The following is a 20598-nucleotide window of genomic DNA, read 5'->3' as shown; positions in this document are numbered from 1 at the left end:
CAGGTTTATACGGAGGCATATGTCCCAGTTTGACATTCTGCAAACACACTGAAGCATCTTTCCTATTCCACCAGCTTGTTCCCCGGCTGGCTGATTCATATGGCATCTCAGCAGTGTCAGCAGACATTATGTACACTTAAATATTCTCTCACGGTAGCTTCAAACTTTCATTGCATTGATCACACTTACTCATCTTTCTATGGTCACTGGAGTCGATCCAAAATGATCTTATAAGCTCCTTAGTTTCATAAGATATGAATATTTATATCCAGAAAAAAATACATTAAATATTGCTGTCATGGCTCAAATTTACATCTGAATTCAACAGACGCATGAGGAAGTGCCAACCATAATATATATATATATATATATATATATATATATATATATATATATACATAATAACGTGACAATCTGCAGTGAAAGCAGCATAAGATAATCGACATACCTGAGTACCCGAGCCTCTGCCCAGTGTGCCGGAGCATTGGCTGAAATCATTGTTCCTGTGGCGTGGAGGGGCCTCCAACGGGCTCACCAGGCAGTCTAAGTTATCAAGGCTCCGATTAGTCGACAGCTCTTTCAGGGATGGCAGGGAGCTGTGGAAGTGAATATTATAATCAGCCTCCTGGAACTCAGAGACTGGAACAAGTGAGGGGCTTCGTTTAATCGATGCTATCCAGGAGAAACTTTTAATAACACTTCTAGAAGTTCCCCTGAGCGTTATTTAAAATGAAATATTATTGAGATGTGTGAATTGGGATATGTGCTAGTGGTTTAAAATAGCAGCACAGAGGAAACAATTATTCATTAATAAAAGGGATCTTTTGCAAAAAACAGATATCTCAGTTTAGATTTTTCTTTCCCAAATCAAGCCCTTTTACGCACTTCAAGGAAATAAATCAAACTTTTGTTCTAATGGCTGATTCAGATTTTCTAAATCTTTTTGAATCATGTTTTCTTTTTGTGGTGCAGTAAAGGGAACATCATGCAAACCGGTGTTGGTTTCATTTATTTCCCAAATGTTTTAAAATGTGTTTTTGCAGATGAACTCTGACATGATTTCATATATTGACCTGCTAATGGATCTATGACATTTCTGCGAACTTTCCTCTGTTCTGACTTGTCTTTAAGGCAACTGGTGTTAGTGAAAATGTGTGTGCACACGCAGCAACAGGGTGTGGTGGTGTGGTTATCATGAAAGATTTGCATGTAATGAAATCAGGGATTGAGGAAGCAGGTAAGAGTGAAGTACTAACACAGCACTCAGGGGACCTGTGAGGTAAGAGATGGAAAACTGGGGAAGATAGGAAAAGCACTGGGAGGGTTTGGCAAGAATAGGTGGTGGGTAGTGGTGGTAGGGCAAGTGAGGGTTGGTGGAGGGCCAGACTGTCTGCCTAAGGATGACACTGACCTCAGATGCTGCATAGAGCATGCACTCTGTAGTGGCGACCACAGATAATCCTCCCGCATGAGAGCGTAGCAACGAGGCCTGTCGGCGCGGATGTAGGGGTGAAACACATGGAATAATTTCATCTCCTACTGCTTTTGTACCAAATAAAGATGATACTGTATTTCATTTCATACCGCCTCTCATTAATCTAATAGATTCTATCAGCCTGTTTTGATGAAGTGCAGCTGCACAATTATTTGTGACCACATGCTGCCACCTGCTGACTACCTTTGGGGACATGAGGAAAATGTTCTCACAATTTTAACAATAAATCCCCCTTGAGTGCCTTTTTAAATATCAATGGATGTAAAGTAAAATAGCACAAACACAGTTATGGTAAAACAATGAGCATGATAATCAAGGTCATAATTCCAGTATGATGGATTGGAATTTCTATGCTGTGGCACTCACTTGCGTGGAGGTGGAGGTGGTTGCTGCTCACTGAGGGAGTGCTGTGTGGCCTTCAGGTAGCTGTGGCGACGGGCAGAAGATTTGGGGGAAGGTTTGGGGCTTCCCTCCGAGTCCTCGCTGTCTTCTAGGTCTCCCATTGCTTTCACATAGCTGCCACTGCGCATCCTTCGACAGGGGATCTCAGTTCCTCTGGGCCGGCCACGACCCAGAGTTCCTGCCCAGTCCCCTAATGGGACCTGGATTATGAAAACACAATACATTACATGCTGTTGTGGATGTCTTAAACCATGCAATACAACTATATCAGGTGTACTCTTCAGGAACTGGGTGTATTTCATTGATTGTGTGCAGCAATGGTATTTAAAAAAGGGAAAATCTACAGTGTGTATAAACAGGATAAAGTATATATGGCGAACAAAATAAGGGTCAGTGTAATTAAATTATCGGGTAAAAGAGGAAATATATTCAAGTGCTCAAAACTGATCAATAAAGCAACAAACCTCAGAGAAATTATAAAAATAGGCATGCAAACTTACAAAGAATGATGATGAAGATGAATACTCACTGGCCCTCCTACCTGAAGGAACTGTTGTGCCAAGTCTTGGTGGCATGACTTTGATTTAAGAAGGGTCCTGTTGACTGTAGCAGAGCCCTTCTGCAACACTTGCCTGGCTTGGCTGAGGGTGAGAGTGGACCAGGAGCCCCTCTTCACCAGTGTATCATCCTTACTTCTGTTGGTTCTTCCCTCCTCGTCCTTGGATCCTACCTGTGTCGCCTGGCAAGCCAGAAACTTGAGGTCACTGCTGCTTTTCGAGGTCTTGAGAGTATGTGCAGAAATGGTGTTGTAGCCCTGTGGGATATGTCTGGCTTGGCTGTCTGACACCGCTCTGCCAAGAGTCATCATGCTCAGTGGGTTGCGGTAACCTACAGCAATAGTGCCAGCTTTGGTGGTGTCAGTGTCCAGGGCATCGTCTGAGCTCCAAAGGCCTAATGCATTAGGCCTAGGTCGCAGCTTTGGCACCTCAGTTTTAGCCCTGTCTTTACTCTTGCTCCTGCGGGATGGTCTCCCACCATCCTCACCAGCCGACATGGTGCCAGTCGTTCCTCCAGCAGATCGCCCATTCAAACTGCCTTTGAGTGCAGAGTTTTCCAGGGACTGGGACTTAGCAAACAGCTTCTGCACAGAGTGCATCAGGTGGCGAATGCGTCCTGGGCTCTCACTGCGTTGCTTTGACATACGTCCTCTGTGAAACTGCAGCGTACTGAAGCCGTCACGCTGCAGGGGCAGGTGCCTCTCTAGCTGATCCAAAAGGTTGGAGGGTAACCGATTCATCTTGGCTGCTGCTGCAGATGAGATGGTGGCTGATCCGCTGGTGATCATTGAAGCGCCAGTGAGGCCCAGGCCCAAGCCCATGCCCATAGACAAGGAGTTGGACAGTGTCCCCCCCCTGCTGCCCTGCCCTACTCCACCACCACCAGCCATACAAGCCTGTGAGCAGTCAACCTGCTCAGTCTGGGGGGTGAAGTGCAGACGAGGGAAGGTACTGCTGTTGGACATCTGGCTGAATGGCAGCAGGCAGTCCGGGGGCAGGGCGGTGGGGCTGGTGGGAGGGCACTGGTGGAGATGGGGGTCCAGGGTGCCATAGTGGTTTATGGTGGGGCTCAACAGAAAGGAGCCATGAGGGTCAGAGGTCAAAGGACACAGAGGCTTCTGGGTGCATCCCGTTGGATCACAGGAGTCGGACAGGTGACGACTGCGGTTGGCTCCTAACCCTTTCATGGTGGCTGAGATGTCGTCCTTAGAACATGTCTCCAATCAGCACGGGTCTACTGACCTGAAGGCCTCATCCTGCGACATAGAAGGACACAGAAGTGGTTAGCTTTTTTGCGAATCATTCTGAAAGTTGTGTAGGAGTTTATCAAAAGGAAACTTTTAAAACTGTAACAAGACTTCTGGGCACATTCCCGTCACATTTTTAGTTATTTTCTCTGCTTAATCACAGTTTTATACTTGTTTAGTGGCCAGTTCTCTGAGGACTTTTATATAAAAATGTACCAGTGTTTGTCTCTTTATAGAGATTAAAGTTAACAGTGCATGACCGTAAAACAGCCATTCGTGTACAATGTAAAGGCTCAGAGGGAGAGTTCTGCACATCAATACTTAAAGCTAATGAAAACATCAGAGTTAGTGCCCATTTAGAAGTGTCTTATCAGTGTGCCCTTGAATTTACAGAACAGTAATTGAGCTAAAAAGACATTATTGTTTCTGCTGTGTGGTACATTTCACAGAGGCAGCATAACACAGCCAGTAATGTGGGAAACTGAGCTATTGTCCTCTCCTTTATGTTCCCGTATAAGTTGATTCACACAACAAACCACCAGGTGGAGCACCAGTAGCAAGTTCACAAGGGACATAAGGGACAGGTTTGGGGGAAAATAAATATGTCCAAGTTTGTTAAATCATATGTGTATGAATTATAAAATCAATACTCTTGCATAATATAAAATTTACTTAATATGTTCTGATTCTTTAAGGTAAACAGTTACCTTTAAATATTCTTGCTCAGTTTTTCTTTGATTTATGGTCTCCATCATGCTGCCAATAAACAGATAAGAAAGAAAGAAAAAAGGAACCACATGGGTGAAAAAAACGGATCCAGACAGACAAAATCACTTAATATTCCAACTAAAAAGGACAGCCCATTCAGTTTACTGCATGAACCGTTCCAGTCGAGCAGGAAACCAGATAGCTCAAGGCCCAATCTAAAGCACCACAGTGATGTACGGCCTGGAGCTACTCCACTGACAATGCATAGGAGAGGGCCTGTGACTCATGCATGTAAATGAGCTTTAAATTCAAGGAGCGATATTTGTTCCAAAGCAGGAAATGAACCCTCATTTCTACAAATGATTTTTTGATACTACACCATCCTCTCCAATCCACTTACTATGGGATAGTGTGGAGAACAAAGTCTCCACTAATGATCTCTGAAAAACAAAAAAAACAAACTGAAGAATTCTGGGACAAAGACAAATATTTTACAGATGTTTTGTCAGTAGCTGAAAGCTGAACACACTCTGTTAAAACTTCACTTAACTGTCCTGTCCTATCTGTGTACTGTATGTTGTAATTCATTTACAGAAGGGCTCCTTGTTTTATGGAACATTTTCAAAACATATCATCTTACAGGTGGTGACAGCTCCAATGTATAGCTAAAGGTCACTTTCTCACTGCTTTACCGGGGTGAAACTAAATCTCATGTGACCTGCTGATCAATGTGTTTCCAACAAAGTCATCTGTCATTCACTGTATATGCAAAGGTGTCACTTACACTGGGGATGCTGGGGACATGACCAGTTCTGTTAACCAACAAATGAAACTTTTTTATTTTGACATGTCGTGATGCATTTTATTTTTCCTGTTGTAATTATCTACTCTCATCTCATATGATCCCCTCATTATATTGCCTAAAATCATATTATGTTGAAGACCTTACAGCCTCATCCTTCAGTACTGTGCTGGGAAGGCTTTGGGAGTAATTGAATACTTAATACATATGTGTAACTATGATATTGGGTGACTGAGAACCTTCATCAACATGTTAAAGATAAAAAGATATAATTAGATTACAGATAGATTCAGTATAAAAGGTTCATGAATTGATTAAATCAAATATAGTTGCTAACATTAAATACAAGTTATTTTATTGCTATTTCTTTGATTTGCATATGTTTGATATTGAAGTAATCCGAAAGGAATGCGAAGGAATCAAGTTTCATTACATTAACAGTGTGATACCTGGATAACATTGTTGACTACATCTTTTGAGAAATAATTACTAACTCTATGAGAATATATTTTTAAAGTAACCCTCTAAATACCTGGTGCAGGTATATACTGGTATATGTGAGCATCTTTATTAACCAATGGCCTTTTATTTTGGAATTAATTTGGTTGAGAAGACCATGAAACGTATGAGTTTAGACCTGGCTTACATTAAATCATAACTTGTGACCAATTTTCTGAACCAAGTGTAGGTTGTCTTAACTACATGAGTGAGCTATAAGCTAAATTAAATCTGTCATCCCCAGGAAGGAGACAGATTTAACAAATCAAATCTGTTAACACTGCAGTAAAAACAAAAGACCAATAAACAGCAAGATTTCATTAGACATTAAAACACTACAGCAACAACAACCAGTGTTAATGAGATTAAGTGTTTGTATCTATGAGTGATGGGCACATGATTGGGTTGTTTTTTAGCCATGATTTAATCTTTAATTTAAAATCTGTGAAGGTGCAGCACTTTGTTATATTACTTGGTACTGAGTTCCAAAAATATGTCGCTCTAATAGAGAGGGCTGATTTAACAATCTCAGAAGACCTGTGCTGTATTACACAGTCACCTCTGTTGGTCGTCCTTCTATTATCTGAGTGCAGTGTTATGAACTCTCTTAATGGAGGAGGAGCGAGAGTCTTGAGGTTGTCAGTGACATTATCTAAGCCTTTATCTCCCGGCCACTTTTCAACTCAAAGTGATGCCCTTATGTATATAATACATATTTTAGTCTGCTCTAAATGCAAACACTGTGGCCTAGCTGGCCTGACCCCAAGTATATAAACACATATAACGCAATTCTGAGCAAATGAGGGCAACAGATATTTAAGGGCGGCTGTCTCCTCTTATTCTATCACGGTCGTCAAAGCCCACTATGAAGAGACAGTAATAGTGCATCAAGGTTATGAAAACTCATAATTCACACAGCAGAAATCCATGCTGCATTAAATTCCTTCTAACAGATGCTGTCTGTATCACAGTGGAGTGACTCACGGATCAGTCAATGGTAAGAGCCCAGCTCCCACAGCAAGCATGAAATCTTGCCTGGGAGCTCAATGTGGACTGTTAACTGCACACATTTATATTCCACTGTGTTGGCTTGCCACTTCTTACGTCTCTCTGACCTCCCATACAATCTCTACAGTGTGAGAGCAGCCACTTATCTGAGTCAGTGTTCCTGGATGAGCACAGTGGTGTGCTGACAAATACAGCAGCAATTTTACAACAGCGCAGCCTGCTGCAATTCATCCACCCGAAGCTGACTGTAGCCCCACGTGTTCACGTCCTGTAGGCGCCACTGCTGACAAACTGACACACACCTACACACTGACACACCAACACACACTGACACACGCAGAAACGTGATAAGCGCCCACCCACCCGTCCAGCGCACCAACGAAACCCTGTCAAGTATTGAGCATCACAGGGGTAAGATGAGATAGAAATAATGTTCACAGTTCATGTGATTCTGTCACAGGTTCAGTGCATCTGTCTGTCTGTGTGATGGTGGCCGGCAGGCTCTTACATATTCACAAGGTGAATAAATCCTTGGACTGTGTGTGATGTCAGAAAATATATCTCTGCCTCAAATACGCACACACATCATAGTGCAGCAGTAACCGTCCGTGGGAATTATCTCTTGAACATTCACTGAGTGACAGGAGTGTTACGTCTCTAACACCAGCAGCTACGCGCCAGCAGAACCTGCCTCGTCATAAACACCACCCCGAATGATCTCATACGTTAGTGCCATATTGGTTGCAGTTGTAGTCCGCTTATGTAACGCAGTGAGTGATCTTAGAGTTGTTTGTGTATTCTGGGCCTGTGAGGGTCATTTGGAGGGCAAAAACTTGTGCAAGCATTAAGTTGATGGAAAACCACAATCACCATTACACATTATGGAAATTGAGATTTGACAAGCATAACCTTGTTGTGGCAGATTGTGTCTACAGTGAAGATTTATGCAGCATGTCACAAAACACACTTTACTTACAATATGGCATATGTTAAGATATAAAGCATAAACAAGAAAAACACTTAAGATACCAACAGACAGTTTGGCTTGAATTCAGAGGCACCTCCAAAAACACAGGGGGCAGCATGTCAGCAGACCAACAACTGCTGCTCTTTGCTAGCTATCCTGTCAGTTTAGATAATAAGCTCATGGCTAATTTTGAAAGAGTTTGTCTAGACCGGGACCTCCGATCACAGGAGGGGTCACCACAGGAGACAAGACCCAGCAAACTGGTTTTTGCTGCCTGGGTCCCCAAACTGGGACTGAACACAGCCACCAAGAGGTCAGTTTGGGGTGATTTACAGCAGTTCTGCGCCAGATTATGACAAAACATGGCAGACGGGGATAGCAGAGGGGCGCAGCGAGAGAGAAACAACAGTCGGAATATTTTAACATAATACTCTTTGAATTGAGGATTAAATTTGATCAAAGTTCTGATTACAAAAAGAGTTAACAAGGCAACCAATCTTCACTTGGTTTGTTAAAAGAGAGACACTTGAATTCAGCAGATGTATTGTTGTATTTTTCTGTTAAGTAAGGAAAATAGAAGTAAGACTATCTAATTTCTATTAAAATTTTCTACATAATATGAGTTTATTTCATTCATTTATTGTGCCAACAGTTATATCTCCAAGCTAAAACTTGCCTCTTGCCAGTACAAAGTGGTATTGCCAGACAGGACAGGCCAGGGCTAGCTGGTTAGCAGGCTTACTTCAGTAGACACCTCTGCAGCACGTGTCTTGGACATAATGTCAACGCTGTTGTTTCTTCACACTCTGTTGATAACGTGAGTAGACTTTTTGAGTGTTTTAAACTGAAATTCTGGCCATATCTTACAAATTGGTCCTTTCAAGCTCTTGTTTAAACACAGAGAACGTAATGTGATAAATTATGTATGTGGATGTGAAGCTACAATAAATTATGAGAACAGTATTAGAACAGTTTCTGTCTTTACTAATTTTATAAACCACATTATATCTCCCTGAAAAATCATGAATAACAATGAGACTGGGCTGGAATAACCCTGTAGGGGCTACTCTAAGACTCTTCAGACTCATACAATGTACAGACAATGATTATTCTCTTATAATAACTAAAATAATAACAAAATCATACAGTTTTATTTTACTACTAGCTATTTATATATCATTTTCTAAATGGTTTGTCCAGCCACTATCTGTAACCAAATCCTCCCACTCACAAATCCTGTAACAATGTCTTTTCAGAAGCTGGAGTAGACTCCACTCCACCATCACTACTTGCTACTAATAAGGGCTGAAGAACTAAAACTGGATGGTTGATCCACTTGGGCTTTTAAAAAGCATAGTGTTGTTTCAAGCTTTAACATACAGTATGTTACAAGTAAAACTTCTTTCCTTAACCAAGTCTGAGTAGGTCAGAAGGAGAGTGCTGTAGACGAGGCCTATAATGAACAGAAAGTACATTCGAACAGTGATTAGAATTAACGACATCTTCTCGCAATTATTCTATCAAATGTGGCATCACAAGATAAAAATGGTTTGGTATCCTGAACCCAACATTAAAAGAGTATTTTGTGCACAGTGGTTGAAAATTCTGCATTTTCTGCCCTTAAGATACAGTACTGAGTCATTTGTTTGTCACAAAATGTGCTTAGCGTCTTGAAACTGACATTTTTATGACATAGGGGTCGTCTGATACCAAACCCACCACTCATTTATTACAGTGAAGTAGTCCTATTATGCTGGCTACAACTGTAAACTGTGCATATCGGGCTTATGTGACTATCTGAGATCTGGGACTTCTTAGTTGGCTCCTACACAACGCTGCTTTCACATGTTATTGTGTAGGAAAACCAAAGCCAGATGACAAACAATAAACAAGCACAAAATGTTATCGAGGCTGCAGCTTTGCAAATTGTTTTTGTTGGAAGACGTTTGAGACTTTCTAACTACTTTGTAGTTATGCAATGGTGTTTCTAGAGCTTGCACTGACAATAAAAAGAGCCCAGTGGGACGTAATAATATTTATAGTATCCTTTAAGCTATGCATCAAATTTTCAGCTGTCAACGTAGAGATGTTCTTGATAATTAAAGCTCTCCAGCTGAATAGATACTGTCTGTTGCTGGGCAAGGGTGTATAATTAGTTATCATCTTTTAAATTCCCTCCCTCTGTAGCTGTCTGTGATGTTCCATTTTTTGTGATTTGGTTGCACCGGAGAGCTTCAGTGTATTCTGTTAAAAATAAAACACTGAAATCAATTAAACATGAGCCACAGAACACGAATCAATTAGTCACTTACAACAGTTTTTAAGATCCTAATAAATAACAGCCATGAAATTGTGTTTAACTTAGTCATGAAAGCATTAATGAAAAATCAATACTCCCACAAATCAATACAAATGGACTGATCCAAAGTCCTGCATGCAGACTATTAAAAGAAAGAAAATTTAATTCTCAAGTTTTTTTCCAGCTCTTTACTATGGTTAGGCTTCATTATTTGGATGTGGAATCAGTTTTTACCAGTGCCTCCCTGCCAGCACTGACTTCATTAAGTCAAACTAAGATAAAGGAGTGTGAAGTCTCTTTGATGATACTTTGTGGGTTTTCTTCTGGTAAAGTTAAAGCCAAAAATATGTGAAATGAAACATAATGAATACATTGGGGATATTTTTATGCAGAACTATGAAATTTAACAAATTGGGATGGAGCCCTGCTCATAAATGTACTTTGACAAAGCAATCATCCTCACAGGGCCAGTGAAATCACCACTACTTTGTCAAAACCCCCCACCATTGGCCTAATGGGAGGTGATGTCACATAGCCCAATGCTGACATACAGCCCCTGTTAGATCTACACTAGGCCCACTAACAAGCAGAACCAAGAGTTGCTGCGCTGTGTCCCACAGAGCCACCAAGCAGGCCTGTAATAAATGTCTCCTGTAGCTGTGCATTTCCCCTTTAGCCTCCGGTGATGAGCACAGGGAGCTGAGAGACGCTGCAGAAGGAGAGAGGTATTGATCTGGGTCCCGCTCCTTGTTCTAAAGGTGAATATACAGCTGCTGGGTATTGGCTTTTGCAGTCTCCTTCAATAATCACCTTTTCTTCTCATAGCTCCTCCCGGTCATCCACTCTCTTTCAGCCATTTGTACAGTACATTTACACTCCAGTCCACTACAGTTAATCAACTGTGCATGTTTTAAATCCCGTCGTATATCGGTCCTTGTTTTAACCCCTAACCCTGACAACGTAGACTCATTTCAGATTCAATAATACTGTGTTTGATAACCCCAAGTATATCTCTCTTCCTTTATGCTACAACAAGTACAGGGTCCATGTTTCCAGTATTAACACTTTGGATGAGCCATCCGTTATCCCCACTGTCTGGTGAGAATCTTCTAATAGCTTGTTTCAGTCACAAAGTTATGTCATCGGGGCTTCCTGTCACTGAAGCAAGTGTTGTTTTTGACTGTTGCAAGTGTTATTCTCTTCCGACTGAGGATAGCAAGGGCAGCAAGGCTCCTTTGGATTATTAAGATCTTGAATTTTCTTTTTAACTTCCATTGTGGAATCTCCACGAGCATTTTTAATGGTTGATCAACAGTAAAGGAACAGTTTGAAATTACATGCCTCTTCATCCAGCTCCGGAAGAGAGAGCCAGATCCAGATTCTCTGGAGGAATAAACAGCCAGAGTCACATCAGATTCTGCTCTGATCCCGAGCCACTCACACAAGGGGATGAGATTACTGTTTATCCTTTGGCATTAAAAATCTTGTAAAAATGTATCTTCACTCCCATTTATCAAGCTGACTGCTGCAGCGGTCCTCAGAGGTGACCTTCATTGTCGGAAGCTATGTACTGTAATCAGGGCAGTTGCTAGGAATTCTGGGCCCCCTGAAAGAATATCGGTGTGGGCCCCTCTACCCCATTCATTGCCACCTTCAATTTTCTTGTTTTTCAGTATTCTTGACGGTGCCTGGTGTAATACACCCAATTTGTTTCCTTTCTTACGATGAACGACTTAACAAGTCAGAGTATGATTATGTAAATGATGTATTATTAGTTATCTTATTCTCATTTCACTGATTTGCAACACGTTATTACACCTCTGATTGCAAATACATTTTCAATTAACCACTCAACAAATAGGTAGTGGGTCACTAATAAACCAAAACAGCCAACCAGTGTGTACATCACTCACTCACCATCAAAGGCATCACTGGACTGCTGGGCTGAGCGACTGCTGTGGGGTCAAACTCAGATTAAGCAGCCACTGCTGATTCTGGAGCAGCAGGGCATAAAGGTTTATTGTTCCATTATATATACTGTAAACATTATATGTTATGTTTAATGGAAAAAATGATACAGAACTAACCTATTCTTGGACAAAATCTAAATGGGCTTCTTAGTACCATAGCTCTAGGTGGACAGCTTCACTTTACCAGGCAAAAAATATTTTTAGACCATTCAAAAGTCGGTGTAAACTGTCCAGAATTCTAAATAGTCTTTTTTACTTTGTTGTTGTCAGCTATTATGGTGTCTTTTATTTTATACTGCTATGAAAACAAACAAATCTTTGAACATTTAACTTTTTTGTATTTAGGCTATTCAAATGTCCCACTAATAACACATTTTACAAGACCACATTGAACACATCATGATAACGTAACTGACCTTCGTCAGATGCTCATAATTACTGAGTAGAATTTGAATGCGTCATAATACAATTCAATGCAGCCTCTGAATGGGCGCATACTGGAGCACTGTCCGAAAGTGATATGTGTGAAACACACAGTCACTGTAGTAGCCCCTAAATTAGTCACGCTCAGTTATAGCTACTCTCGGAACCGTTGCTCTACAAAGAACTGGCGACTTGTCCAGAGTGTAGCGCGGCCAGATGACAGCTAACGTAGGCTCCAGCCTGCGCCCCGTCAAAGGTAATGTTACAGACATTAAATTAATGAACAAGTAGGCTAATTGTTTCAGCCGCCCTCGGTAGTTTTACTCTCACCATTCTTAGAAAATAAGTTGTTGATGTCCTGGGCCCCTGCTCTGCTGCTCCTACTCCTGGCCTCCTTCTCAACTCTCTTCTGGTGTCCGGACTTGTGCTTTTTCGTGGGCATCCTAACCCTGCTGGAGTTCGCCCGCGCTCACTTAATTCCGATGAGGAAGAACCATGGGAAGAACGAACCGCGGTGTGGACACAAACCATTTTTTAAGAAGGGGCTAAGGGGGTTATTGAAATGATTAAAATTAGAATATTGTATGACTTGTGGCTTTGTTTTAATTCGGATTCATTCTTATGAATATATATTAGTTCAGTGTATGCATAACCATTTTGTCATAGAGGCTACTGGGGGCTGTGTGTGGGCCCTATAGCGTGCTGTGGGCCCTTAGAATTGTCATCACCTTTCCCCCCTATACGACGGCGCTGACTGTAATGTTTGACTGCTGACAGGCGGTGGAGGGGAAATGTGCTTCATGAACATCACGTTACAGAGAGGAGAGAAGAAAACAATAGAGAGAACTCTGTTGAGTGCTGGCTTCAATGAGAGGCTGACCTGCATTCAAACGCACAGACACATACATCCTCGGTGTGTGTCTTTGCTTGCTAGCGTACGGCTGATGTACAGTAAAGTAACCTGGCTGTTTGGGGTGAATAAGCACTCGGTGTGTAATGCAAATAAACACAAATGATCCCAGACTTCTTTCGTCACTCAACAGGCAACCAAATGAAACAGGACGTCCCCTAAAATTAAGTATTTTTCTGGGTTTGAACATTGTTGGAAACATTTGGGATAATGTTTAGTAAGTACACAACTGAACAAAATTTAATACAAAGGTCTAGTCATTTGAAGAGATTTAAAAGCAGAAATCATACATACAAGTTACGACCAGCAGCTGGCTAGCCTGGCTTTGTCCAACGATAACACAATAGCAGCTCATTAATAAACACATTAAATCTCATTTCAGTCATCTGTCAAAAACTAAGGTGTTTTATTTTCATGCTTGAGATCCAGATTATTTCTTGGATGGGATCAGTTATTTCTTGAAAATAGTAGGACACCTAACCTCCCTTCAAACAACGCATTTTAATTTTTACGCTTTGGTATTTATACATATTAAACAAATAAGATCAAATTCAGCTAGTGTTTTTGCTAAGCTAAGCTAATCCGCTGTTGGTGGTAATTGTATGTTAAACAGACGGGTCGAAGAATAGAAGGATATTGATCTTCTCATCTAACTCTCCGCAGGAAAAAAAAAAAGCCTTGTTTTCCAAAATGTTGAAGTATTCCTTTGATGTTGATTGAATATAGGTGACAAGTTATGTATAAGACTACTTGATCTCTAATAAAAAATATTTGATATGTATGGAGGCAAAACAATGTTTTGGGGTTATTTCTAAGAAAGTAGGATTTTTTGTAAGACAGTAGCCCTGTTGCTAAGCTTACTAGCTGCTTGTAGGCACGCGATTTGTGTCAGTCTTCTCAACAAACACTCAGCTGGGAGAGGAAGGAAAAAAAATGGTTCTCAAAATGTGATACTTTCTTTAACATGACCAAAAAAAAAACCAAACCCATAAATGCACATCCATTACCCACAAAAAAACAATACACCCTCCTTGGTCTCTTCTGTTTCTGTGTTGATTAAAAGTCCAAGTCCATAACCAGGAGGGTTTAACATCACGTGTACAAATTTGAGTTACACAATGAGACTTATTGCTGTTTCTGTTGTTCAAGGATTATCAGCACAATTGAGAGTCCAAAAAGCCGGAGGCTAAAGATACTGAGATATAATGGAGTGAGTCTGACAGCGTAGCAGTATATATCCAACATCCAACCAACCATTCATTAATTTAAACAACATTTATACACGCAAGAGGCTTTATCTCGACATTTTTCTCTGTAGAAGGGATGTGACTGCCAAGTGTTGGTCAAACACGTCAAAGAAAGAGGCAGAGGTTGTTAAAATGGCTAGAAGAAAGAATCAACTGTAGGACAACTCTACTCGTTAAAACAGTGTGTACTTCTATCTATCTGTTCTTTCTATCTACAGTGGAGCTACAGATGTTCACAGTTTCTTTTAAAAATGACTCTATTCAGGTTGTAGATAAGACCTGAAGACTAACCCGTTAATAATGTGGGGATGCTTTGCGTGTGTTAGTATGGTAAGACTATGGGGAAGACAGTTAGTCAAGCATGCTTTACATTAAAGCACAGGCTGGAGCAGCTGACGGCTTTCATCCTGCTCCCCTGTATTTACTGTAAGTATAAGCTATCCAACACACCTGCTTATCTCATTCACTGCCTGGCTTGTCAGGGAGCTGAGGGAACTTTGTGGATGGCATGCATGCACGCCTTCAAAAAAATCTGAAAGCATCCTTCTTTCACATTGTTGAGCACGGGGGATGTTTCTCGCAAAATGTGACGCCTGCTGAAATATTCAGAGCTAGGAGCATTTGGTGTTCATAGGATTCTCATCAGTGCTTTGCCCATTAAAGCGATCCCAGTGCACCGCTCTCCCTCGTTCACCACTGCACGCACTGAAGTGTAATTAGAGAGAGAGAGAGACAGAGAGAGTGAGAGAGAGAGATAGAGAGAGAGCGGCTGTACTTTTCCCTTGGGCCATTACTATCCTCACTGTACTGCTGCTGGTTCCTCTCTGCATGTTTCCATTTGGTAACATCTTGTGCCAGCACTTCAGCGCTGCCTGACCACAGCGATCCAGTTCAGTGACTCTGCAAGATTGAGTGCATGGCACGGGTTAACATTTATGCATTTAATTGAAAATAGAAAAAAGGCTGGTACACTAATATTGGCCTATTGGATAGCCATGCAATAATGTGGGAATGTCAGGATGTGTAAATTACTACCATGACTTGCTAGTTAGCTAGATTAGAATATTAATAAGATAATAGGCCTCAAATCAAAAGGCAAAACTTCTAGGTTTGAAAAGAAATGCGTCTTTGTGGCAGAAACAGCAACAGCAGCAACTGTAGCAGCTGCTGTAGGCTGGGTGATAGGAGCTGTGAACTTCCCTCCCTGACGAAATGACTTTGACACTGTATTGGTCTCAGGCGAAACAGGACATAAAGCAGCCAATAAGCTGCGTGTTGCGCATTAACCTCTGCAGTCATGTGCTGTTGTGTCATGCATCCTAAGCATGCACAGCCCAGTGTATACACTGTTAAAACACGCTACCCATATATCCAGCGCAGCCACTGGGCCCCCAGGGAATTATTGCATGCTATTGGTTAGTCGCTGCCAGGGTGAATCCTCCACCAGTGCTCGTTTAAAATGCTGTCAAAGCTTTAATAGTCCCGGGGGCTCGGGCTTAGAGAGGAAAACGCTTCAGTCTACTCTGGAAACAGAAAAGGCAATACAGACAATGCTATACCACAGGAAGTAGTACAATTGCTTTGTTTGAGTTTTGAACTAATCTGCTATCTGGCACCATGCTCTGCACAACTGTATCTTGCATTTCAAACCCATTTTCAAACTATTGGGGTCAATTCTTTTCAGGTTGGATTAAATCTATCCATCTGATTGGGGGCTGTGTGTGGTTTATCTCATTCAAAGCTATCTGACCCCCCAGAGAGCTGGACTTTCTCCAACACGCAGCAGGAAAGTGATCTTAAAGCATTTAATCACATGTACATGAAACAAAAACCATGATCCTTGTTGCTTGCTGTCCACTCATTGCAAGCCCTCTCTGAGTTTCATTCATGAGGACAAAAAGGATTCCAGATCACAATTAACATGATACAAATCTGGACTACATTAGATACAAAATAAGGTTAATCTAAAACAGTATGCCCTGTAATTCATCTACTGTGTGTTTGTTCAAACACATAGAGCAACATAATGCTGTATCTGGGGTTTGCAGTCGCATTACCATAAACCACAGCAGCTTCAGCTACTTCCTATAGCAGCCCGGGGTGTCATAGTAAACAGATTTCTCAGAGATGGTCCAACATAAATCCTATGGGAGGTAAGATCAGGCAATCCTCACAGTAGCTGTCCCTTGCCGTGCAAATTGGCTCCAGCACTAAAAACAAAACAAAATTAATATGCTGTTTTGCTCTCTGTGATGTGAACGGATTAGAGCATCCAACGGTTTCAGGATTTAGGATTCAGCGCGTACTACACATGACCAGGCAGAGCGGTTCAACTGCAGCAGCCATGGTCAGGCAGGGTAAAGCGGAGGGCTGGAGGAGGAGCGTATCTGTCCATTAAGAGCCACACTTAAAGAGGAGAAGAGGCTGTTGTGAGGATTACACCAAGGTCATATTACAAATGTGCAGATATTATTTTCTTTCCTACAAAGTGGTCTAATTAGAATGAACATCAAAGCAATGAAGCCAGCGACGAACATAATAGGATCAGGAGATGCCACAGGATCACGTTTATAACTGTTAGTACTGAATACATCGCAGCGTGCAGTCTCAACATGGCAAGTTTAGTCAATCATTCGGGCAAATGTCAGGAGCAGAATCCAGAAAGGTGAAATATATTCTGAACCGGCTTTTAAAAAACTGAAACACAGATGACAAAATGAAAATAAATCAACATTAGCGCTTTTATCTACTGATAGACCAGTTATTGGGGATGCCGTTCCAATTTTTTCCCGGGCTTTAAATCAATGTCCTGCCCACAACAATACACTAAACAGGTAATGTGTAGTCTAGTGTTTTATTCTGAATGTAAATGTCCAACTTTTCCAGATTACAAAGTGATATTTTGTTTGTCATATTCCTGCATATGGAAATCTGCCAGTCTTTTTTTTTTCTTGGAGTAATAAAGCAATGAGTGAGTGTAAATGGTGAGTAACTTAATCAGGCGTTTAAATTCATGGATTTTCTTATGTTTGGACATTGGGTTTATCTTTGCCTCGTCCATCTGCATCAAGCATAGTGCCAGTGGAGTTGAAAGACGAGTCTGTATAAATCAGAGAGCTGTCCGTTATGTGTTCTGTGACAAAATCATCTGCCTTCAATGAGGAAGAGGATACTTAAAATGTGGGCAGTACATCTGACTGCTTGGCGGACACAAATGCAGGACTTCTGGCCAAAAAAAACTAAAAACTGAGCATCAGACACATTCAAAAAAAATATTTCTGAACAGTCACTGCCGCTAGTGGATGAGGCAGGCCATTTCACCAGCTGTGAGAGCAGGCTGGTGTTACTAAAGGACCTTCAGGGCGATGAAGATTCAGCAGGGGGAGCATTGGTCATAGCTGGGGATGGGACAAGCTTGGGGCCGGAGCGAGGCACAATGACCAAGGCCGTGGTTCAACACTTCTTTTTTGCCATTAACACTATGTTCTGTCTTCTGGATGAGCACTCTGCATGATTAGAGGATGTTGCTGTCAAAGGAATATGATAATTCAACTCTTTCTTCTTTGAGATGCTGAATGTTTTGCGGGTTAGGGAAAAGGGATGCTCTGGGATCTTTTCTGAATTTGTGTTGAAGAGTAATCATGTCCAGCAAAACAATGACTAAGTTTTGATACAACACACTGCATGGCAAGGGCAACATGCTCAGCCAAATTACAAATCATACTATGAGGGACACCAAGTCCAACACACTCATGACCATCTAGTTAATCTATCATTCACCAGCTCGAAGTCTGGCTAGCACATTTGCTAATCGGGGAATTTCCTACAAAACAGTGCAGCTCGGAATTCGCCTGATTGAACTTGACAATAGGATTCCTGAGTGGCAGAGGCTCCAGACATCACCATCCACAAATTCTCAGAATGCCCTGTAGAAACCTGTTAACAGGCTGTAGGCTGACACTGAACACTCTGCCTCGCAGTGCACGTCTCACAGATGACGCACGGTATCTCCATCTTGAGAGAGTGCTGCGAGTATTTCCACTGCTATTGCTGCCATCTCACTCCTGACAAAGCTGATCAGTCGGTGCTCTCCTGCTGGTCGGTGATCCGATGCATGCTTGACACCAAAGGACATGAAGCAGAGTAAATGTGGATCAACGGCAGCAACCAAGACGGGGAATGATGGGCAGCGTTTAGCCAGAGCAGCGTCAGACTAATTCATCCCCGACTATGCTGTCATCTTGCAACTGAGATGAGTGGCTAAGCCTATGGAGCGGGCGAAGTGAAAATAGAACATCTTTCTGTGGGTTTAGATGCTGTTTTTGGGCTTCGAGCAGCTGGAGGTTAAGTTTATTTTACACAGCTTTTTCTTTCTTTTCTTTTTTTTTTAACATTTGTTCTTCCTTCTCTGCTATTTTGAAGAAGGAGGCGTATTATCCAACATATAAATGCATCCAGGGTCACATTGTTTTTCATTCACTTTACAGATTTCAGTGGCGAGACAGAGTTTATTGGCAACAGCAAAAGGGACAAGTCTGCAAATGTAATCCTAACTGTGTCACACACCAGCTTGACTCATTCTCAGTTATATATATATTCGCAGCTCATGATGTGCCTGCCAACACACTGGGATTATAGTACAGTAGAGCATCTACATATTTAACTTCTCCCAGTGATGAAGTGGAGAGCTGCTCCATTATGAGAGGAAAAGCCTTTTATAACCAAAGCTTCAAGAGTGGAAGAGAATACAATAAGATGAAGGCATGAAAAAATGATTACAGTTTCACTCTTCGTTTGTGAACAGTCTGACATCTTAAATCCACAGTCAACAATGTATAGTACATGTGGGGATACTGCTGGGTCTGAAAGTATTTCTTCCAACTGCAAAGACCATGTAGGAATTAAACTAAAAACCAAAAACTTATTTATAAACTAAACCACATTAGATGCTATGCACATACAGCACCATCTCTGTTCCTGTGAAACTGCATTTCAGTTGGTTTAATACGTCAAATACTTCATTACCCATAGGCCGATGGGCTGTTACTATGGCAACGCCACAGTCCACACTGCAAAATTCTTCTGGCCAAGGAATTCTATAGTCGAGCATTCATTCCTGCCTCAAATGCAAGAGTGCACCCTGTCTGACATGGCTAAGGATGAAGAAAAATAGTGTCTTCGTGGAGCAGTGCAGTTTAACTGGCGTTCACCTCGGTGAAGCTGTCAGGTGCAGCATTAACTACAAAAGATACAGGGTTATAGTGTGCTAGGTAATGTCAGAGGATTTCAGGATAGACGTAATGACATCAGAGGCTTATGTTTTAGTTATAACATGACATATAATTAAGTTTATTTTGCAGTCAAAAATAAAGTCAACTTAAACATAAAAAACAGTTACTGTCTCGCTTATTAATAATGGAAGTCCATCATGTTCGAACACAGTCTACACTTAATATGACACTCGTGATTATAACAAATACCTTTTAATAATTATTGGATTGCCTACGTGTTTCGATAAAGCTCATCAAGATCATGTGACAAAATCACAAGAAAGATTACATGACACACTAATTCAATCAATTATATATATGGCAGCAAAATTATGTTATGTTCAAAATAAAATAAAAAACGTATCAGATAACATGCCTTCAGTTTTACAACATTTTACTACCCATGACAACAACAGATTACCAAGACCCGCAATACAAGTAATACAATATACAGAAATATGCTTGCAATGGCTCTCAAAGGACATGTCATTAAGACATCTAAATACCAAATCTGCAAAATACCAGGGAAATATTTATATCTATTACCTCACATATCATTATATAATCTCAACTTGATTTTTTAAAATGTATTGTTACTAGTCTTATAAGGGAGAAAAGAGGTCTGTATGTAAATATCAGAAAAGCTTCTTTCCATCAGAGCCAGACGCATTTGTTTGACAGCAGCTGGCAGGCTGAGCACCAGCAGGGGAACAGTAGAAAAACTAAGCAAACTTGTGCAGTTCTTTACAAGCCATGGGCAGACAGTGTGTTGCTAGCAGTGCAATTGTAGAGTAA

General features: G+C 41.3%; 1 protein-coding gene across 8 annotated transcripts in view; it reads right to left on the bottom strand.

Annotated features, from left to right (window-relative positions):
- Positions 1-20598, bottom strand: part of dlgap4a (discs, large (Drosophila) homolog-associated protein 4a) — an 89762-nt gene that overhangs the window by 20098 nt on the left and 49066 nt on the right. For 4 of the 8 annotated variants that reach the window (XM_030422785.1, XM_030422784.1, XM_030422789.1 and 1 more), the window contains 4 exons: positions 2427-3710; positions 1862-2097; positions 1412-1489; positions 449-596 (listed from right to left, as the gene is read on the bottom strand). In XM_030422785.1, coding sequence (XP_030278645.1) covers positions 449-596; positions 1412-1489; positions 1862-2097; positions 2427-3641 — 1677 coding nt within the window. In that variant the 5' untranslated portion in view covers positions 3642-3710. The remainder of the gene's footprint in view (positions 1-448; positions 597-1411; positions 1490-1861; positions 2098-2426; positions 3711-20598) is intronic. The other 4 variants (XM_030422787.1, XM_030422790.1, XM_030422791.1 and 1 more) reach the window with 3 other exon arrangements.

Source organism: Sparus aurata, chromosome 7 (genome assembly GCF_900880675.1).
Source record: "Sparus aurata chromosome 7, fSpaAur1.1, whole genome shotgun sequence".
In the NCBI taxonomy this organism is placed as follows: domain Eukaryota; kingdom Metazoa; phylum Chordata; class Actinopteri; order Spariformes; family Sparidae; genus Sparus; species Sparus aurata.
This window is presented reverse-complemented; position numbering and strand designations above follow the sequence as displayed.